The sequence below is a fragment of the Salvia miltiorrhiza genome, chromosome 3 (genome assembly GCF_028751815.1).
Source record: "Salvia miltiorrhiza cultivar Shanhuang (shh) chromosome 3, IMPLAD_Smil_shh, whole genome shotgun sequence".
Taxonomy (NCBI): Eukaryota; Viridiplantae; Streptophyta; class Magnoliopsida; order Lamiales; family Lamiaceae; genus Salvia; species Salvia miltiorrhiza.
Window position 1 is genome coordinate 52,399,059 of NC_080389.1, and position 20,448 is coordinate 52,419,506.

Consider the following 20,448-nt stretch of genomic DNA (forward strand, 5'->3'; position numbering starts at 1 on the left):
AAGAGATAGGAGAGAGAAAAATAATCACTTTAAAATTTTAAATTATAATAAATTATTTATTTCAAATTCATATTTAATGAATTTTAAATCAAATTGAAGATCTTGTCATGATCTTTAACTTAAGATACACATCAAATATATTTTTATAAAAGACGAAAAATAAGTAAAATAAAAGAATTAGATTTTGATTTTGTTTTAATCTTAGTTAGAAATTAATTAAGTGGAAAAAAAATAATCCACATAAGCTTCAACTCATCACTCCGATGGCCGGAAAAAATTGAGGAGACGAAATTGCAAAAATTGAAAAGGTTATGATTTGATTTAATTTAATTCGCCACACTTCAAAAGTCACGTTAAAATTGCAAATTTAAAATTGTTCGTGATTTTATTTGCAAAAGCCCCTATTACAGTTATAAGTTTGAAACTTTTCTAATTGGGTAAATGACACTCTTATCTAAATCTCATGATACAATCAATTTCATTACTTATAAATAGTACTAATAAAATTAACTATGTAAATAATTATATTATTGACTATTAGTTTAATGTAAACAATAATGGAGTAACTAATTAATTAGTATCACTCGCTCCACCCCAGCGAGGTTGAGTGACTTCTTTTAGGCACGGAATATAAGAAGCTAGTGTTTAGTTATTTAAGTATGTGTTTAGTTTTGTGATTAAGTTGATATTTATATAATTGATTATTTTAAATTAAATTTAAGTCCAAAATTTAAATTAATTAATCAGAAATTTTATTTTTAACTTTGATTTATTATTTATTTTTTTCTATCTTAAAAAATCAAAAAGTGGTGACATTACATTGTATGTTTAAAATCTGAATACAGAAGGTAATGGATCATGATTTAAAAGGAACTGAAATTTCATTAAATCCAAAAAATCGGCATTTAATGTCATTTGTTGTGAGAAGTAAAAGTACAAATAAAGAATATTTTAATTTAATGAAAATGATTATATTATTAATTAATAGTTGAATATAAATTGTTAATTATTTAAAGTGAATGATTAATTGAGTGGCGCGGAGAATACGGCAAGTTAAATCGCGGCGGAATGGACCTTCGATCAATTTCTACAAAACCTTGCTATGCTGCAGAAAAGCTGTGAGTTTTAACGATGTTGATTGAGAGCTCAACAATGAATCTTCAAGATGAAGCTAAAATGCAAAAACAAAACGAGTTAAACTAAAAAGAGAAGCAGTCGATCAACATAACATTTACCTTTGATTTGCGACAAATGGAAACACCAACTCTTTGATCATTCCTACTCACTTGTAATACTTGACATGCACTCTTTCTTAGCCCAATCGTAAACTGCTAGACCACGTTTGTCCTCATCCCCCTATGCTGCTCTTCTTTCCATGCAATCAAAGTGACGAGACTTTGCTGGTAAACCAAAGCTTTCCTCACTACAATCCAACCATGCAACATTAAACCGATAACACTTACACTTACCTCTAACACTCATTCCATCAATTTCAATATAATATAGATTTAGTGAAACAATTTTGTTGTTTTGATTATTGTTGGATGACGCATTAAGAATTGGAGGGAGGAGGCGCGATACACTTTCTAAAGAGAATAGTGAATTTTAATCGAGCCTTAGCAATCTTGTTTATAAATATAGGATTTTATGTTCTCGTCGTTTCATTCCCATATACCAATCATTATCACCTAATGGTTGCTCCTAATATAGATATAAACCTATAAATATATGTGCCACACATAAATTGTTGGTTATTTCGTGCAGAAATGAGTGTCCAAGAAGAAAATGGCTTGGTCCTCAACACTTTTCACAGAAAAACAAAAAGCACACTAAAAAGTTACAATTTGTCTTCCTTTTTCTACAACGATGACAGTAGTCATCCACACAATTCTTGGATCAATATACACCACGCAGCTGCGAGAACAAACCCTATCTACGCCGAGCTCACTAAATCATGGAGTAGTATAAAGAATAAATGTCATATAAAGCTGATCGCAGAGGAAATACACACCACTACTGCTCTTCATTTGCTTCTCACCGACACTTCGTAACATCAGCTGATGCTTTTGGATTCACCAAATTTTGGTTTTGTGTCACTGCTGGTATTAAGTCCATACTGACAAAAGAAATTGTATGAGAGCAAGTACAACTCAAAGTGAACGCATGCAGCAACTTTATGAATTCAAGACAGCCTCTACTAACAAAACAGAATGGTAGGGTAGGGCTATATCGAAAAATCCAACACAAGCATCTCTGAATAAATAAGTCCATTTTGAGTATAAACTGAATCTGAAGCCTACTCACAGTCTGCTATAAAAAGCATTTTCATAATCCTATACAAGCAAAACAAACAATAATATACTCACTGCTATAATTTTAGCATTTCAAAAACCAAAAGTCTGAAATATGAATCTTGAAATATGATGATGTCTTTTAACTCATGCAATTGCTAAAACCACATACACCCTACATCGCTCAAGAGAGTGGATCAGTTTTGGTGGCACGAGTTTTAATAAATGTTAGGTGAGTGTGTTGTGATTGAAGAAAGAGATCTATCTTATTGTAGTGTTATGTGATGGGGTAGTCTCCAAAACGGAAAATGAACACCCTTGTGGGTTGTAGGACATAGGGAGTATTATATTTTTTATAAGATGCTGACCTTTTCTCTCATTCTTGAACTCCAGATATCAGAATCACCTCTAGTTGAACCAGATGCTTGGCCTGAATATGGACTCAGCAATGGTTCCCTAGTGCTCTTGCGGAAACCATACTCTCCCTCAATATCGTCGTCTTCATTCTCACTAGAAACCAAGGATCTCAGTACAATCGCAAGAAGTACAGATAGGACCTGTAAAAGAGATGACATATTTATCAGTAACCCTGAAGCATGGATTTTAGAACTAATGGGAATAACTGTTTGTATGGTGGAAGCACCTTCATCATAAGACTACTTTCTAAAATACTAAGATCAAAGGTTCCCCATGAATAGTAAGAGAGGTGTTGTAGCACTAATCATGCACCTGGGTACTCTACGAGAAAAATTGCAAAATAATGATCGCAGAAATGCTGGTTGAACTTCTGTGCAGTCAGTCCCAAGAGATGATAAAAGACCAACTCAAACCAAAAACATGGACAGTTTGCTAGTTCCACCTAAAGCCATCACATATGAAATCACTAAAAGTTTGCCAAAAAAACAAAGAGGTGGCAACTCGAATATCAGGAACGGCATGGAAATTGAGATATGTAGGAGAGATTTTCAAACTTTACTGGGTTTTCCGTGGTCAAAACAACCACTCAACATCCTCTAAATTTGCAACTAGCTGTTTAAAAGTACTTTAGTAACATAGGGCTGCATAATATATTGCATTAAATCTTGTCCATCACATTTTAAGTTTGTTCCTGCTATCAACCTCTCAAGGTAAATCACAACTTAGTAAAAAGCTCACTTATGACGTCTGAGAAATGAAATGACCACTAAATTGGTCGTACCCATTCGCAAACCGCTCCTAGAAAGTAACAAGCTTCTACAGCATCTTGGTTTTTAATATACTAACTAGACCAAGTAGTAAGCACACTGAATCCAAGAATTTCATAATTAGTGCCCACCAACAAAGGGAAACAAAATAGAAAATCACAACTAACATGCTAGTATAGAAGACTCAAACATGCCTGTATAGTAACAATTACAATGCCGACCCACATAAACACATCAGCATTCTCTTTGATAAAGGTCCACAGGGTGTCGATTTCTCCAGTGGGATCAGATGGGATATCCTGAAAATGATTCGCATCACAGGTAAGGCGCAAGGATGCACAGAAGCATCATCAATCAAATGGTTGTGGCATTACCTTCTCCCATTGGTGATCAAGAGCAATGAAGGTCACCAAACCCACTTCAGATAAAATGAATATGGTTGTGAGTACGGCATACTGAGATTTATATGGTCAAGGATAAATTTATTACAACATCATATTTCATAAACGTGAGGGTCTGCCAAGATTCGTTTCAACAAAAAATAATAAATAAGGTGCAGTTTTCAAAGTAAGCTCTAGGTAAATATAGTAAATGTTAACATAACAGAAAATAATCCTCTCAGGGCACAGTTACATGTATTAAAATGCCACAAAAACAATAGAGTTGAATGAACCATCCACCTCCTCTTTGATCTTTCCAATTCCAGCATTGCCAATAATTTTTTATCTTTTCTTTATTTAGATCAGGTTTATAAAATTTGGTGTTAAAAACTATATCCTATCACTGCTCTCTCTCTCTCAATTCTCCATGTTAGCAGCCTCCGGGCTTTGCATTAACTACAATTTTAGTAGTCACTGCAGAGAGCAGTTTCTACATCAGAAGTTTTTCTGCATCTTGTTTCTCACAGCAGTTCACATAATCTCTCTAAACGTTTTGAAAAAGGAAAATGTAAAAACAACAGCACCATTCGTCCATCGCGTTGTTCTAATACTAAAAAGACAAGATAATCTAACAATCTTGCCGAGAAACAGAACACTGTACTAAAAAACAAATCTGAAAATGGAGAAAAAAGTTACACCTACCTTCAAGTGTCACCAGGATACGATAATGAACAAAAGGTGACAGTATCCTGGCCATTCCATCACGGCATTAGAAAGAAAGAAAGAAAATACTGGAACGAGCAGAAGGATACAAAGCAAAGACAACAGCCGCTGATGGCCTCCGCGCCAATGAATCCAATAAAACTGATGAAACATGTCAAAATCCCGATTCCCATAAACGCATATGTAAACCTATCAATAACAACAGACGAGAACTCATAAATGAAACAACTAACAAATCGAATTAATGCATCAGCTTCAAACACAAACTTTCCCTCAACCATAATTCCAATTGGGCAGATAACCGAGCAACAACATTAAGATCGCAAAGAATTTCAAAAAATTACCAAAAAAGTAAAAAAAAAAAAAATGTTAAGATTTCAGTACCAAGGAGCTGGGAGGGAGGTGAAATTGGAGCTGAGCGCATCGTCCGGGTTAAAGACGCCGGAGTTAGGGCGGAATCCGGATTGATTCGGCGGAGGAAATGGGTTTTGGTGGTGCTGCAATTGATTAAGCACATATGCAGAGTATATAATTATGACTACACCCACAAATGCGGTGAGGAAATTCAGGAATTTGAGGATGAATGCTAGAAAGGTGTGGGAACATGGCGTTCGCATTTGTGATTCTCTTCAAATTTTCAAGGATGCGATTCGAGAATTGGAAAATTGACTTTTGAGTAATCTGCTCTACAAATATTCCTTTTCGAGTATGAAGTTCGAGTGCGCTACAATTCAATAGAACGAGTCTTCGGCTTTTTGCTTTTGTTGTTTATGTTTATTAATTTTTTTTAAAGAGAGAGGCAGAGAAGATTTCGGATTTTATCATTTCAGGGCTTATCCATAAAAATGGAGTTAGCTAATGGGCCACCGAATATCCACAAATAAATTGCAAGTCTGTCTACCGAGCCGCATGTGCAATTCATGTAATTTTCATTTCTTAATTTAAATTTAATAAAAAAATTGTTCTTAAAATTTAATGTTTATTTAATTTAAATTCAATTTTTAAAAATAGAATGAAGGATATATATAGCCCATTTATAGAGGCCATGTTGGGTAAGGGTTTACTCTATAGAGAGGCGGCTCTCGAGAGAGCTCCTAGAACATAAATCCATTTAAAGGGATTAATATTGTAATATCCATGTATAGGTCAAGAACAATAATATTTATGATTTTATTTATAACTTCAATTTATTTTATTATAGTTCCTTATTTACAAAAACAATTAAAATATTAATTGATGTATTTTACCCGTATACCCCTCAAACTAATAGATTCCTTATTATAGCCTCGAAAACTAAAACCGATGGGATTCTACAATATTGGGGTTATACGTTTTCATTATCCTCTTCCTTCCCAAAGAAATCTTCACCATTTACCCTTTGCTAATTGGGATTGTAGAGAACTAACTCGTTATCATGTATCAGACATTCAGTATTTTACCATAATTTTAATGCTCAATTCGTCAAAGACATGGTATTTTTTTTTCATTTGTTATCTCTCCAACAAAATCAAGACTCCCAAGTTTCCAACCATCTTTGAAGGCAGAGGAGGCAATTGCAACCGAAGAAATAAAGGTTATTATTATCCCTATCAAAGATTAAGACACTAGCCAACCATGAAGATATGTTGCAGGGTTAAACATATGCAAATTACTTGCATCTTAAAACATAGTAGATGAAAAATATCCCAAGAAAATGCTGCACTCCAAAGAAACATATATAGGTCGCTAGCATTTAATTTCCTGATCATATTTTTTAATAGAACGTATATTTATCATATATCATGCCAGTTGCCACTAGTGCTAAATGATACAGAGTTTGAATGTGGTTGAGAACTTAGTAAAAAGTGAATCAAGTAAATTGGATGAATGTGTGAATGGTGAAAATCCTATGAAATTTACTGAACTTAGGTTGCATGACTGATTACCTAATGTATAAGAAAAATAGGGGGAATATCACATATATGCTTCATAAAGAGTACTCCGCCGTTAACCTTTACCCTTACTCGAAAAAGAAAAAGAAAAAGAGTTGAGAAATGAATCCTCATTTGTACAAAAGATAAGGATTCGACGAATTCATAAACATTTCAACAAATATGAAGCGCTCTGCAAATGAACAGCGGTGTCCTCTACCCAAAATAAGCAGCAGATACTCATCAGATTCAGAATCAGTGATAAGAACTGATAACTTCCTTTACCAATTACTCCTCTTCTAGACGGCGGAAGACTGTGGTGTGGTGGAGCTCTTATTTTCTATGCAGGGAAGGGGAGTTAAACGTTGTCGTAGCAATGAACCACTTACCAAAACAAGGAACAATAAATTGAGTAAATGAAGAGTATAAAAAGTTACAGCATTTTTATAGAAAAACTATATAACCAATTGATTTGTAGATTTTTGGAACCACCAATAATTCATTAATTTTATTATGTTTAATAAATTCATAATTTTTAAATATTTATGTAATTTGGTCCTTAGATAGCTTAAACCCTAAACCCTGGCTCCCTTGCTTTTCTTGACTTGCACTACAATCTACTCCTTCACTGTGTATATATGCCCACATAACGAAGCTCCTTTGAAGCAACAATTTCTAAGCAAATTCAGCGCGTGTGGATCATGTATCGCTTTGCCACTAACCTCGTTTCTAAACTCAGGTGCTATTTTATTGATATCATATTCCCACACTCCAACCTAATATTTATTTATGTTGATCAGCTCACCATTTATGTAGGATATGCAGAAGCAGCCAACTGGTAATTTCCTTTTCTATGTTTTTTGTTCCAACATTGGAAAGTGAGATGCCATTTCTGTACCTAAATCATATGGAGTTAGATTTTTTTGGTTAAAAGAAATTAAAATAAAGATCTAAGGTATGAGAATAGAAAACCCGATGGGTAAACAGAATAGAACGTTGGTTTAGAAGAAGATAAAAATCTGAGAGTAGAAAACCTGGAAGGCTAGAATTTCGCACGCTAACACCATCATTTTATCTTCTGATCAAATTTTTGTCTTTTTTTTTTTTGTTATTATAAAGGTGAATAGTGGTAGACTTTCATGGAGCCGAAATTATGCGGCTAAAGATATTAAGTTTGGGGTGGAGGCGAGGGCAACCATGCTTAGAGGCGTGGAGGAGCTGGCTGATGCCGTCAAAGTTACCATGGGGCTTAAAGCATCGTTTTTCAATTCATAAATTTATCAATTCTCTCTAATTAGTCCATGAGAAGAAAATAGATAATTTGGCTTCTATAGTGAAAGTGCTGGAGTTAGCCGTGAAGGTAAGATGGTCCCTGTAATTTAAATCTGACTCAAGTCTTACTTGATAAATTCATAGTTGTTTTTTCTCTACATTGTCTCAGAGGCGAAAACCTTTGTTGATCGTTGCGGAAGATGTGGAGAGTGAAGCCTTGGCTACTCTAATTATCAACAAGCTTCGAGCTGGATTAAAGGTGTCATTTGGTTTTGTGTTTGAGCGTCATTAGATGCGTGGGTGCCTAAGCTTCAATGAGAAGATCTCTGTTTATGTGGATCCACAGGTTTGTGCTATTAAAGCTCCTGGATTTGGAGATAACAGAAAGGCCTATCTAAAGGACTTAGCAGCACTGACGAGAGGCAAGGTAATTTAACCTGTCATAGTTTTTTGGCCCCTTGTGACCATGTCTCTCCCCAACACCCCCAAACAAAAGTAAAAAGGAAGGCAGCTTACGTTCAAAGGCGTACATACCTATATGGGCTATATCATGAGCGATTGCAGACTACTAATTTCTTTACACTTATTTATGTGTAGGTCATCACCAATGACCTTGGAATGAACCTTGAGAATTTCACAGAAGACATGCTTGGCTCATGCAAAAAGGTTAGATATAAAAATTGCTCATACGGGTCTATCCTCAACTACACTTGCCTATTTTAGTAATAGTTTGTCTTTTGGTCATAACTGATAAATGCCATCACCTTTCTCTCTCAGGTTACAGTATCAAAAGATGACACTGTTATTCTTGATGGAGCTGGTGACAAGGATGCTATTGAGGAAAGATGTAACCAGGTTGATGACCACAACTTTCTTGGCCCTTTTTCCTTTTCGAACTCTTACCTTCTTAAAATCAATGTTGAACTCGTGAATAATGTTCTGATAGTTACGGTCAGGAATTGAGTTAAGCACCTCTGATTATGACAAGGAGAAGCTCCAGGAGAGACTCGCTAAGCTTTCTGGCGGTGTTGCTGTCTTGAAGGTAAGACTTACAATCTGCAATATCCAGGGGCACTCTGAGAACTATAATTGAATATCAAAGTTGTCCACCATTGTTAGATTGGCGGGGCTAGTGAATTTGAGGTTGCTGAGAGGAAGGATAGAGTTATATGTTCCCCAAAACTTTTCTAATCTTTATTGGTCGTTGTATGTATATGTCTATTGCAATAACTATTATCCCATGGATGTAGATATTACATACTTACAAATTCCAAAATTTGCAAAACAGAAACATAAAATACACTAATACAAAATTATAAAACCTGCATGCAGAATTTATGCTCAATGAAGATATCCCACCGCTCTTCGAAGCCCTATCGCCACAGCCGCTTTCAAAACCCACATATGGTGCTCAAAATGTTCGGTGATCTACCAACAAATAACACATATTCAATAAACACCAATCTTCCAAAATTCAAAGGTAACAAACAAATAATTTTTTAGATACATACTCCCTCACTTGGGGGATGACACCGATTTTATGATATATTTGGTAGATAATATGTTGAGGGAGAAAGGAACCCACTACCGTTTTGAAAAAATGATGATGTGTGGGGTCATGTCCCGAAATGAAAGTGATATTTTCTTATGGAACGGACGAAAATGAAAAAAGTGATACTTTCTTATGGGACGCGGGGGGAGTATAATGCAAGACAAAAATACAAATACTAAATCCCCAAGAAAAATACTTGCTGGTGTTCATCCATTTATGAGGTTGCAGGTAAACCATAGTTTTAGTTTGTTTGATGTTTTGTGTTTTCATTAGCCTAACATGAGACTAAATGAGATCATTTTGCAGATGTTATACGTCAGCTTACCAAATAGAGTGAGCAACAAAATCAAGATACCAGAAATTATTATTGAATCACCAAGTACACAACCTTAAAAACTGATTATGTTAGTTTATACTAATAGTAGTTGTCTTTTAAGTTTGTTTCATTTACATATATTTCTTAATTTCATAATATTTTTCTTAAGAGTGAGCATGGTTGAATGCATTCTAGTCATGAACTCATGATCCATACTGAGATGTCTAAAATAATATCATATGATATGCACAAGTAACAAAGCTAGTAAATAAAAGACTTAATTAACCGTACATCTAACCAGGATATTGTTGCAAAATCATAGTCGACCAGAATACTCAAGCGTCAGGGACAATGGTAGACAAGATCTGCAATTCAAATAACGTATGCATGATTAAAATATTATTGCATCCACTTACAATAATGTCTAAATTTGATACTGAATGATACCTTTTCTGCAAATTGACGAAATGATTCCTCCTCCATGGCTTTATCAAGCTCCTATTGAAGAGCAAAAACACATACAACAAATTTTTCACAACTCCGAAATGTAAATCCACAAATTGAAAATCTAGGAACTCTAAAGAGGATTTTTTTTTCCAGACCATTAGTGAAGGAAGAGTGTCATTTATCAAACTTACATTCTCAGGATCCACAGAGCAATCAATGTTGTATATAAGTGTCTGAAGCTTTTCATTCTTTACTAAATCACGAATTTCATTGGATGAAGCTGCAGGAGAACCAGAAGGAAGAATAACCACATAATACCAGTGACTGTGAGTTTGAAAGACCTTGACGGTTAAAATGCTTGAATAATAGGGAGAAAATACTTGGCAATTCAGGCAATTAAGAATAGAAGGAGATTTGTCTTAGACCGACAAAAGTCTAGCTAGAACAGGGAAACATGTGAATAAAACAAGTCAGGAAATCAAAATGATATATACAAGAAAAATAAATCGTGGTAAAGAAAAATTAATCTGACAAAGCATACATGTTCCAAAAAACATGCAAACCCAACATCAAGAACAACTATCTCTGTCCTCTGCCTTGTGCAATCATCATATTGAAACATAGGACACTGAAAATCAGTTCCCCGTGATGTTAATCAAGGCAAGTTTTGGCAGGTAATCTAATAAAAAGCCATTCAAGTTTATAGTCAAAACAAATAGATGTGTCTTTCTAACCATACTTTCCCCTCCGATAAAATCAAGTCATATCCACCAAAGCTACCTTACACTGTATAAAGCCAAATACAATAAAATAAAATAAAAAGAAAAGAAGGCACAAAATTATGGAGAGTAGAAGCAGCTATCCCCAGGGAACATTGTCCGCATCACAAATAAGATTCTGCTTTTTTTCCCAAGTGCTTTCCACCCTCTTGTCTCAACTGGGATTATTGGATTGCCTTTTTCAGCTATCTCAACCTCAGAATCGGAATTGACGTTAAGCATCATGCCTATTCCATGTGATTCAATTAATCAAACCAAATACACCCTCTATTTTAGTAACAACATATCTCTAAAACCATCGCCAGGTTGAGTACTTATAAGCCAATTAATAGAAACCTAGTATTCAAATAACCATATCAGATTATGGGAGTCAGAAATTATAGTTTCTGAATATCTCTAGTAAATTGACCCAAAAGCCGCCTCCCACAGCCTAAATGAGCTATAGAAACTCAGACATAGATACAGAAATCCAAAATGGCACCATAGAAGAAGTCAGCAAGGTCGATAATTTGGATTAGCATGTCAGAAACTAGCAGGAATCTTACCAACAGACTGTAGTTGCAACTCTTGCAACACCTCACTTGGCTCATCCACATGAGGTGGTTGGTTATCATTTGTTGTTCTAAGATCTGGTGCAATAACAAAATGTTACACAACAATATAAATGAAGAGCGAGAAATTGTATAATAAGCACATAGAAATACCAAAATCATACTGCAAAACTATTGCAAAGAATTAGGTTTTCAAAGTATATTCACACATCACATCTATCAAAAGTTAATTGTATCTACTGTCAGCAGAAGGCAAACTAATCAGAAGAAGAAAACATAAACTGTCAAAAATATGACTTAATTAGTAACAAGTGAAACTCTCAAGACAATGCTGTTTTGTAGTCTTGAAGAGTTAAGCAGTATACAGTACAATTTATTTAACTATCAGTTGAGCTAGTTAGTTACAGTGATACACATGCGAACTGATTGACAAACCATTGTTAGCTTCAAACCGTTGGTAGCAAGTTGTAACTAATTCTCAAGTCAGAAGTTGATAACAACTCAGTTACTTTATCTCACTCCCTCTTTCATTCTCAACATTCTTCCTCAATCCCCAAATTGAGATTGAAGTTGATAGTAACTTCTTTCCAAATTTGCCTACTTGACCTAAAGCTCAGATCGATTCTTTGATTTCAATTGCCAAATTGGCGACAAGTTGTATCAGATCAAGCCCTATGCCCACTTCACCATGTAAAACAACTATACACCCTCAAGCTCAGATCCATATTTTTGGAGTATATACATACTCAAGACTTTATGGATCTAAAGGAAAAGGGTTATATATCATAAGATGAAGGTTGAAATGGATGCAGCTAATAACTGAAAAGTAAAATTTACTGCCACAATCCATGATCAAAGGCTGCACTACAAATCTGTAGTAGTACCTCTGTGCACATAAGGATAGACACAACCAATGATCCGCACGTCATTTTAGTTCCTTCAATAACAGACTAGGGTATAGTACGAAGAAAATCCACAGCAAGAACTTTTATGTCGTACTTTTTCTTGTCACATTTGGCAAACCCAAAAATATTAAATGTAAAATTGGTGTAGAAAATCGTAATAAAATGATAATTTGCTGGACATCAGAGGTCGTTTGATTACAGTCTTCATACAAGAAAATAATCTTAAAATACATATATACTAAGGAAAGAAATTCATATAAGTGACAAGTTGAAGGAGATCAATAAAATCATCTAGACATGAAGACATGGGCAAGCAAGATGCTAAATTAGATAATGAGGGGATGTATACATAAGAACTACCAAAATCTTTACATACAATCTTAATTCATCAGAAGCATCTGCTTAAAAATTACAAAACAGATCTGAAACATAACATAATCAGTACTTCAATCATGAAAACAGGTTGATCAGGAGCTTATATTGCTAGCAAATTAAGATGTCAGACCCCTTTTGAATTTACAAGTCTAAGGCCAGGGCATCTTAAATTAAAAGAGCTTTAAAAGATTCCTCAAGCACAATGGAAATGGATTTGACAGTTGGGATTGGGAAAATGGTAACAGGAAAATTTGATCGATGGGGGAGGGAGGCAGTTAATGAAAATGGCCTCCACCCCACTCCAACCAATGAAGTCCCTCTGAAAAACTAGGACATTGTGACTTCAAGAACCTCTCTCTCTCTCTCTCTCTTAATTAACAATATAAACAGTACCAGATTCAGCAGCTTAGCAATACAAGATGAATGCAATTAAGTAGCATACAAAATACATCACATAAATTTTTCCATTCGAATAAGCTCAGACCTTCATTAACTATAGCTGCAAGGCCACAACAACTGACATTGAAAGATGAATAGAAACTACTTACAAACTTTTTCTTCCTTTAAAGATTCTGCTTTCTGGCAAGGAACTTCTGTAAGAACATGGCAAGAAAAGCTTCAGTGCTCCAATAGAAAAGATACCAAAACCTTAGATTGGACAATTGGTTTACCTTTGTGTTTCTTGAAGCAGGCCAAAGAACAACTTCGAGCCATTGCCAGAAATCAATGAAAACTCATAATCAATGACTAATAATTGCGGAAATTAAGAGTTGAAAAGAAGAAGAGATCTACTTACTAGGTTATTAAGCAAGTAGGGCACTTATACTTTGATTGTGCGTCCTCACACACTTGACATTTCTTTTGCCCCATCACATAATCAGTCTGCAATTTCAGCGCTCTGCGGCATAACAGGGAAAGGTTTCACTTCGATTGATGTTTGCTTTTCTCTTGTGACATCAGGGTTCACTTGTTGGAAACAGTATATTCCCACATTTCACATATTTTTGAATTTCATACGCAGCTTCAGCCTGCAACACATTTGTTCAGCCAAATATATAAACACATTACCGAGATGGTTGACAAAAAAAAAATGATTTTGAAGTACAAAATGAAAGTCTTCATAATATCAATGGATGTATAAAAATCTGCACTAACTTATTGGAATGGAGACAGGGGTCGTGGAGGCGGGATGGTGCCGGCGTGAAACGGAGGCGATTGCTGGCGGCGTGGCGCGAGGGGAGGCTGCTGCTGGGCGGTCCGGTGCGGCGCTAGGATTTGAGTGTTGGGTGAGGTGAGGTCCGTGAGGAAGTGCTGGGGCGGCGGGTTTGACAGAGCTTAAGGTAAGAACCGAAATTTAGGGGGGGGTTGTATTAGTTGTGGAGTTTAATAGATTTCTATGGATTTTAAAAGTGGGTGTATTCGTTCCAGACTTTTAAAAGTCTGTAGAAATCTGGGCGTATTCGTTCCAGACTTTTAAAAGTTCATATAAATCTGGGTGTATTCGTTTCAGACTTTTTAAAATCCATACAAATCTAGGTGTATTCGTTATTCCATTGACTTCAAATCCGTAATGACTTTCATGGATTTCATCCAAAAAATACACACGACGAAATCCGGCCAAGAACCACGAGAATTGAAATTCATGGAGTTTTGAGCGTGCGCTGAGTTCCAGCGCCCGCGGCCAAGAAGCCAGTGAGCGCCTGAACTCATCACACGTTGAGAAAGGCCAGCGCTCTCTGGGTTTGAGCGTGCGCTGGGTTTCCAGCGGCCGCTGGGCCCAGGCAGCCCAGCCCAGCAACGCCTTTAAATACCCCTCTTCCATTTTTTTAACCTCTCACATTTGAGACGCCTACCACCCCTTCAAAACAGAAGACAAGTTCAGGGTTCTACTTTAGCTTTTAGCCAGGTATTTTTATATCTTCATAATATTTTAATTATGCAATTTTTCTATAGCATGAATCTTGTATCTTCATAAATTGTTAGCAATTGTATGTTGTGTTTCTATTGCATGTGAGTTGATTTTAGTTTTTTGTTGATGTTTTTTATTTTTTATTTTTATTCATTCATATAGTACTGTTCGGAGTTTAGTAATATTATTATGGGAGACTCTCAACCACAAGATTCCAAAAAAAGGGCAGTGTATGAAGCATGGACAAAGGAACAAAGTGATGCATTGTTAGATATTCTGGTTGAGTCTGCACATAGGGGATGGCGCGATAATAGTGGTATATTTAGCAAAGCCACAGTAGAGGAAAGGATATTGCCTGTTCTGAATGACAAACTTGGGTGCAATAAAAATTATAATCACTACCAAAGTCGTATCAAATGGTTTAAGAGCCGTTGGACTGCGTATTCAAACCTCATGAAGTTTAACTCTGGTTTTGGTTATGACAACGTCACCAAAAAATTCACGGCCCCAGATGAAGTATGGGATGCGTATATAGAGGTAAATTTGTTATCAATTATTTTTTAAACACAATTTAATTTAAATAATATAGTTAATTAATAATTTTCTTATTTATGTTTTTAGGCTCACCCAAAAGATGCATACTTACGCACTGGGAGTTTTTCGGATTATGATGACTTGAGGCTTGCTGTTGGAAACGGTGTGGCTGTAGGAAGAAACGCAATTGGAGTTGGCAGTGCTACTGATGCTAGGACAATAGGAGTTGATGAAAGTAGAGGTCCGCTCATAGAGGAGTTGAATTACGATACTGCTACTGAGGCGTTTGTAGTACTGGGTGAAGATGATCCACCGTTATCCGGCTCGAAATCACCTTTGGAGCCCACTGAAGTGCCTGTGGAGTCCACTCAGAGAAGAGCTCCCGCCAAAAGAAGCAGAGGCCAGTTTGAGACAAGTTCAGGCCACACTGAAAATAGTTCGCATCAGGAGCTCATGGTAGAAATTAAAAAAGTCACTAGCACAATGGATCGAGTTGAAAGCCTCTTCGTGAAACGAGATACTATGATGGAGAAAAGAGAAAAGGAAAAAAGTTTTACAACTTGGGATGCTATTGAAGAAATTCGTGATTTGAGTGAAGAGGACCGCTACACAGCATTTGACTTGCTTGTTACAAAGTCACAAAAAGATGGATTTATGAAAATGACTGTTGCTCAACGCAAAAGATGGATAGAATTCAAGACTAGGAAATAGATGATAGTTTAGTCATGTTTTTTGAACTATGTTTTATGAGTACATTGTTTTGTTGGTTTTATGTTTTAATACTTTATTTTGTTGATTAATGAATGGTTTTTTATGAGTATTTTTAAAAGGCTATTTTTTGTGAGTCCCTTATATTCTTATTTCAATTATTGTTTCATTGTTTTAAATGGCAGCATGAATTATGAAGATAAAATTAACATTGCAATTGAAGAAGACATAGATGAAGAACTTGAGGATGAAATCGAAACAGAGATGGAGATTGAACTTTCTGTTCATGCTAGGCAACTGATGGAAGCAGCTAAGGTAGTTATCACTCTATTGGGAAATATTATGACGCATCATCCGACTGCTGACAATGCTCTGATGCGACGACCAAAGACTAGGGAAGGATTCCGTTTTATTACGAGAATGATGGATGAAGATCCGAGCCAGTTTCGACAGTTGTATAGAATGTATCCTGACGTCTTCATCAAATTATGCCAGATAATTAGAGAGAAAGCCCATGTGGATGATACACGATACACAACTGTTGAAGAAATGTTGGCAACATTCCTCATCATTGTAGGGCACAACGATCGTTATTGTAACGTTCGTGAAAGGTTTGGTCGTTCGCATTTTGTTGCTAGTCAGAACTTCAACAAAATCTTGAGAGCATTGAACACCATAGCACCGGACATGATGTTTAAGCCGACTGGCGCAATACCCGCTAAAATTCGGGAAAGTACCAGATTTTATCCTTACTTCAAGGTATAATATTTCTGCTCTTGTATTATATTAAATATTTATGATTTTTGTATAACACATTCACCTATTATTTTAGGATTGTATCGGGGCTATAGATGGCACTCATATCCCGACCATGATAATAGGAAAAGACGTGAGCTGTTATCGTAACCGTCATGGGGTGAATTCGCAAAATGTTTTGGCAGCTTGCAACTTTGATTTGCAGTTCATTTATGTGCTTAGTGGATGGGAAGGCTCAGCCCATGATTCCAAAATTTTAAGTGATGCATTGTTTAGACCAAATGGACTCCACGTGCCTCAAGGTAAATATTTTCTAGTAGATTGCGGATTTGCTAATCGTCGACAGTTTTTGGCTCCGTTACGTGGCGTTCGATATCATCTCAAAGATTTTGGTGGTGACGGTCGTCATCCAAGAAATGCAGATGAGTTGTTCAATCTTCGACACGCATCATTGCGAAACGTGATTGAACACATTTTTGGAATCTTCAAATCACGTTTCACAATTTTCAAAACAGCTCCTCCGTTTCCTTTTCAAACACAAGCAGAGTTAGTTTTGGCTTGTGCTGGATTGCATAACTTTCTCCGAAAGGAGTGTCGTTCTGATGAATTTCCAGTCGAAGTTGAAGAAGGAAATGTTGCAGCAGATGTTGAAAACGATGCGGATATTTTGGATTATCTTTCTCAAAGCCAGCTGTCTCAGAGGAATGAAGCTAATGCATGGAGAACAAGTATTGCTAATGCTATGTGGGAAAATAGACAAATAACTGAAACCGATCAAGACACACAGGCGGAGACCGAAGATAATAGTTAGGGAGGTGTTTTGATGGATGTCGTTGAATTAACGCTTTTTTTTCAATTTGGAATTTTTATGGATGTTGACGTTATTTTGTTTTTTTTTTAATGGATATTGGTTGATTTTATTGAGCATGAATTATATAATTAGGGGTGTATTAGTTGGGGATTTGATGAATTCCACGGAATTGAGCATGAATTAGGGGTATTTGTTTGGGATTTGAGTAAAATCCGAGAATTCGAGCATTCTGAAATAGGGGTCCAGCGGCCGCTGGACCCCTAATTCAGAATGCTCGGATTCTATGGATTTTAATCAAATCCCAAACAAATACCCCCTGATTTATGCTCAATTCCGTGGAATTCATATTTTTTTGGGTTGCTTATGTTAAGAATTTGTGTATTTTATTTTATTTTCAGTTCATCATACGTTATATTCATGTAAAATTGTATGATCATAAAAATTCTTTGACATGATTAAAATGTAATGAAAACATGAAACTCATGAATCAAATGCAAACATAATTCATGAAAACAAACATTAATCATTGTTCAAAAGATAAAATTATCCAAACTCATAAAACAATGTCAACATTAATATAAAAACTCAGAAACGTGGTCTCCAAGAATCCCACTGGCGCTGCAGCTCGGCAATCTGCTGGTCTTGTGCATCAAAGCGAGCATTCATATCATTCCTCATTGATGTCATCGATGAGTCAAAATGAGCTCGGAATGCTCCCATGGATGAATCAAAGTGTGCACGGAATGATGTGAGATCATTTTGAACCTGCTGATGGTAGTCTCTCGGCATTGAACCACCAGCTGCTCGCTCTCCATTCCCCTCGTCTTCTTCCTCTGCCTCTTCGGCTTCCTCTTCAGCTTCTTCTTCGTTCTCCTCTTCTTCATCATCACCGGCGGTCCCAGATGGACCAGCACCAGGATCAATGCGGGGACGATGGCCTGCTGCAATCTCGGAGTGTATGTAGTTAACTACACAAGTCCTCTTCTCATGAGGAACCAGCGTGTATTGGTCAGAAATCAATTGAGCTGCTCTGAGCTCATTATAATCAATGTACTCAGCATCCAGCTCCTGACCATGGATAGACCCTTCTGTCGCAGCAAGAACTCCATTCTTGTGTGCCAAACCAGTGATAATAGCAGCGAAAGAAGCATGGGCAGTAGGGCGCTTCTTCGCCCGAATCATAGCAGCCCAAATAAACTTTGAGATGCACATTTTTGTGCCATCTAAAGCACACTCCAGCAAAAATACCTCAACTGCATTAACCTTATTCGCCTGCTCCTTTCCAGACACATTATATGCAAGAAATTTATGAACAATAGCCAATGCCGGATCCTTAATGTACCCACTAGGCATACCCGAACTATCCCAATTATCACAGTCAGTCAATCGATTCCACGCTTGATTAACATTCCATCCCCGAGTTTTATCAGATAATCCACCAATACTGAAACCAAAAACAGCTTTCATTCTAGCCAAACTAATGCGATACTCTCGCTCATACATCCTAGCTTTAATCCATTTCATATCACCAGCCATTTCCACAATAGTCATGAACTCATAACATAGAGGATCATACCCAGAAAAATCAATATTTTTAGCATATTCTTTCATCCCTAGATTTTGCAAATACAACTCAACTTGCTCCTCAAGATTCAAATCAGTAATTAACTCCTAATCCAAGTAATGCGGAGGAGTAATATAGTTCTCGTTAAATTTCTTAAATATTTCTCCCTCTAATTGGCTTTGCAATTCAAATGGACATTCATACCTTTGGCTCAAAGTAAGCTCCTCTCTACCGACGTTTACGTTATTCGTTCGGACCATTATATCGTTGAAGGTGATTTTAGAGGGTAGTGGTATGGAAAAATTGTAGTTGAAGGTGATTTTTTGGGGGGAAGGTTCTGGAGCGGCGCTGGAGAGGAGAAGAATGAAATTAGGGCACCAGCGCTCACTGGCCCTTTATATAGCAGTTATTTGGTCCCAGCGCTCGCTGGAACCCAGCGCTCGCTGGGTTTCCAGCGGTGCTGGGTTTCAGCGGGCGTTGGCATCATGGATTTCAATTCCAGAATTATCCCCCAAATTCTTCGAAAATCAGTGAAAATCGGGGTGAAATCCAACCACGAATTCTTTGAAAGTCGTCTGGAATCTATGTGAATTCCATGGAATTTAAAATCCATTGACTTTTTAAAGTCTGTGGAAATCCACAACGAATACACCCCCCTTAGATTAAGTTAGTTAGGTTTCTTATTAGGGTTAATTGCCAATAAAATACTGAATTTTTTCGTCCAATTCTAGTTTTGCACACAAACTTTGACTGTAGCGTGAAAATTACTAAATTTTAGATTTTATCTGATTTTGCTACTAATCCAAATTCCGGTCAAATATTAAGCTAATATGACGTGCCAATATTTGACGAGGCGTATTTATTGTTAATTTCTTATTTTAAAAAAAGAACACTAATATATCAAATCAAATAATAATATTTTTTTCTAGTTCACTATTAACAACTGATTACGCGAATATATAAAATAGAAGTCATTCAAATAGTATAAATATATATAGTTTATAAAAAAAAATCCTTAGATAATGAAAAGTTAATAAACTTTATTACTTAGCTAAATAAACTTTTTTATATATTAAGTTATTGATAATTAAAATATTCTTTGGCTTACACACCTAAATTCGAAGAATCCCCTTACTATTATTTGATTTGATATTATTAAATTATTGACAATTTAAGTTAGGGTCGGAATTTAAAGTACCCACTTTTATAACATGTCTTACAAAACTACCCACCCAAACCCAAAGTCAAAAAGTCAAAGCCTGACATGCTTGGTTTTTTGTAATGCGTCCAACTCACGTCACTTTCACAATGGATTTAGTTAAATATGACTCTAAATCTGAGGACACGTTAAAATAATAGCAATTGTTGGATAAAAAATTTATAAAATCATATATTATGAATCAAGAAAACATAATAGAGCTTAAAAATTCACTATTATGTATATTATGCAACAAAAAAATATTATGAAACAAATGGCGTAA

At 36.0% G+C, this 20,448-nt stretch overlaps 4 protein-coding genes and 1 long non-coding RNA gene across 6 annotated transcripts; 3 read left to right on the forward strand and 2 right to left on the reverse strand.

The window, feature by feature from the left end:
- Nucleotides 1–1,790: 1,790 nt before the first annotated feature.
- On the reverse strand, nt 1,791–5,396 carry LOC131014294 (tetraspanin-18). The gene is made up of 6 exons (XM_057942226.1): nt 4,963–5,396; nt 4,668–4,767; nt 3,850–3,930; nt 3,670–3,774; nt 2,660–2,848; nt 1,791–2,116 (listed from the first exon to the last, which is right to left on the reverse strand). The coding sequence occupies exons 1-6, from the start codon at nt 5,193–5,195 to the stop codon at nt 2,054–2,056; spliced, it is 771 nt and encodes a 256-aa protein (XP_057798209.1). The 5' UTR covers nt 5,196–5,396; the 3' UTR covers nt 1,791–2,053.
- A 1,759-nt stretch (nt 5,397–7,155) lies between these two features.
- Nucleotides 7,156–7,741, forward strand: LOC131014295 (uncharacterized). Its single transcript, XR_009098164.1, has 3 exons — nt 7,156–7,227; nt 7,305–7,326; nt 7,608–7,741. It is a non-coding gene; the product is annotated as an uncharacterized LOC131014295 (long non-coding RNA).
- A 172-nt stretch (nt 7,742–7,913) lies between these two features.
- LOC131018976 (chaperonin CPN60-1, mitochondrial-like) lies at nt 7,914–8,853 on the forward strand. The gene is made up of 5 exons (XM_057947660.1): nt 7,914–8,019; nt 8,107–8,187; nt 8,358–8,426; nt 8,538–8,615; nt 8,707–8,853. The coding sequence occupies exons 3-5, from the start codon at nt 8,379–8,381 to the stop codon at nt 8,851–8,853; spliced, it is 273 nt and encodes a 90-aa protein (XP_057803643.1). The 5' UTR covers nt 7,914–8,019; nt 8,107–8,187; nt 8,358–8,378.
- Nucleotides 8,854–8,930: 77 nt separating this feature from the next.
- On the reverse strand, nt 8,931–14,042 carry LOC131014296 (uncharacterized). 2 transcript variants are annotated; one of them, XM_057942228.1, is made up of 9 exons: nt 13,841–14,042; nt 13,482–13,713; nt 13,357–13,388; nt 13,234–13,278; nt 11,400–11,483; nt 10,267–10,355; nt 10,076–10,126; nt 9,927–9,993; nt 8,931–9,188 (listed from the first exon to the last, which is right to left on the reverse strand). In XM_057942228.1, exons 2-8 carry the CDS (start codon nt 13,553–13,555, stop codon nt 9,964–9,966), a joined length of 405 nt encoding a protein of 134 aa, XP_057798211.1. In that variant the 5' UTR covers nt 13,556–13,713; nt 13,841–14,042; the 3' UTR covers nt 8,931–9,188; nt 9,927–9,963. The 2 variants fall into 2 exon arrangements, with proteins under 2 accessions (XP_057798211.1, XP_057798210.1); XM_057942227.1 differs by having other exon boundaries at nt 9,920–9,993.
- Nucleotides 14,043–14,783: 741 nt separating this feature from the next.
- LOC131018977 (uncharacterized protein At2g29880-like) lies at nt 14,784–15,839 on the forward strand. Its single transcript, XM_057947661.1, has 2 exons — nt 14,784–15,131; nt 15,216–15,839. The coding sequence occupies exons 1-2, from the start codon at nt 14,784–14,786 to the stop codon at nt 15,837–15,839; spliced, it is 972 nt and encodes a 323-aa protein (XP_057803644.1).
- The last annotated feature ends 4,609 nt before the right edge of the window (nt 15,840–20,448 follow it).

Excerpts from the sequence above, each read along its gene's own strand:
- LOC131014294 (XM_057942226.1), bottom strand. The coding sequence starts at position 5,195 with ATGCGAACGCCATGTTCCCACACCTTTCTAGCATTCATCCTCAAATTC. Across the intron at positions 3,931-4,667 it reads GCGGCTGTTGTCTTTGCTTT|TATGCCGTACTCACAACCAT; the intron begins GTATCCTTCTGC and ends TATAAATCTCAG. Across the intron at positions 2,849-3,669 it reads TTGTAATTGTTACTATACAG|GTCCTATCTGTACTTCTTGC; the intron begins GCATGTTTGAGT and ends TCTCTTTTACAG.
- LOC131018977 (XM_057947661.1), top strand. The coding sequence starts at position 14,784 with ATGGGAGACTCTCAACCACAAGATTCCAAAAAAAGGGCAGTGTATGAA. Across the intron at positions 15,132-15,215 it reads TATGGGATGCGTATATAGAG|GCTCACCCAAAAGATGCATA; the intron begins GTAAATTTGTTA and ends TTATGTTTTTAG.
- LOC131018976 (XM_057947660.1), top strand. The coding sequence starts at position 8,379 with ATGAACCTTGAGAATTTCACAGAAGACATGCTTGGCTCATGCAAAAAG. Across the intron at positions 8,427-8,537 it reads TGCTTGGCTCATGCAAAAAG|GTTACAGTATCAAAAGATGA; the intron begins GTTAGATATAAA and ends TTTCTCTCTCAG. Across the intron at positions 8,616-8,706 it reads TTGAGGAAAGATGTAACCAG|TTACGGTCAGGAATTGAGTT; the intron begins GTTGATGACCAC and ends ATGTTCTGATAG.
- LOC131014296 (XM_057942228.1), bottom strand. The coding sequence starts at position 13,555 with ATGGGGCAAAAGAAATGTCAAGTGTGTGAGGACGCACAATCAAAGTAT. Across the intron at positions 13,279-13,356 it reads CTGCTTCAAGAAACACAAAG|AAGTTCCTTGCCAGAAAGCA; the intron begins GTAAACCAATTG and ends ATGTTCTTACAG. Across the intron at positions 10,127-10,266 it reads GCTCTGTGGATCCTGAGAAT|GAGCTTGATAAAGCCATGGA; the intron begins GTAAGTTTGATA and ends GCTCTTCAATAG.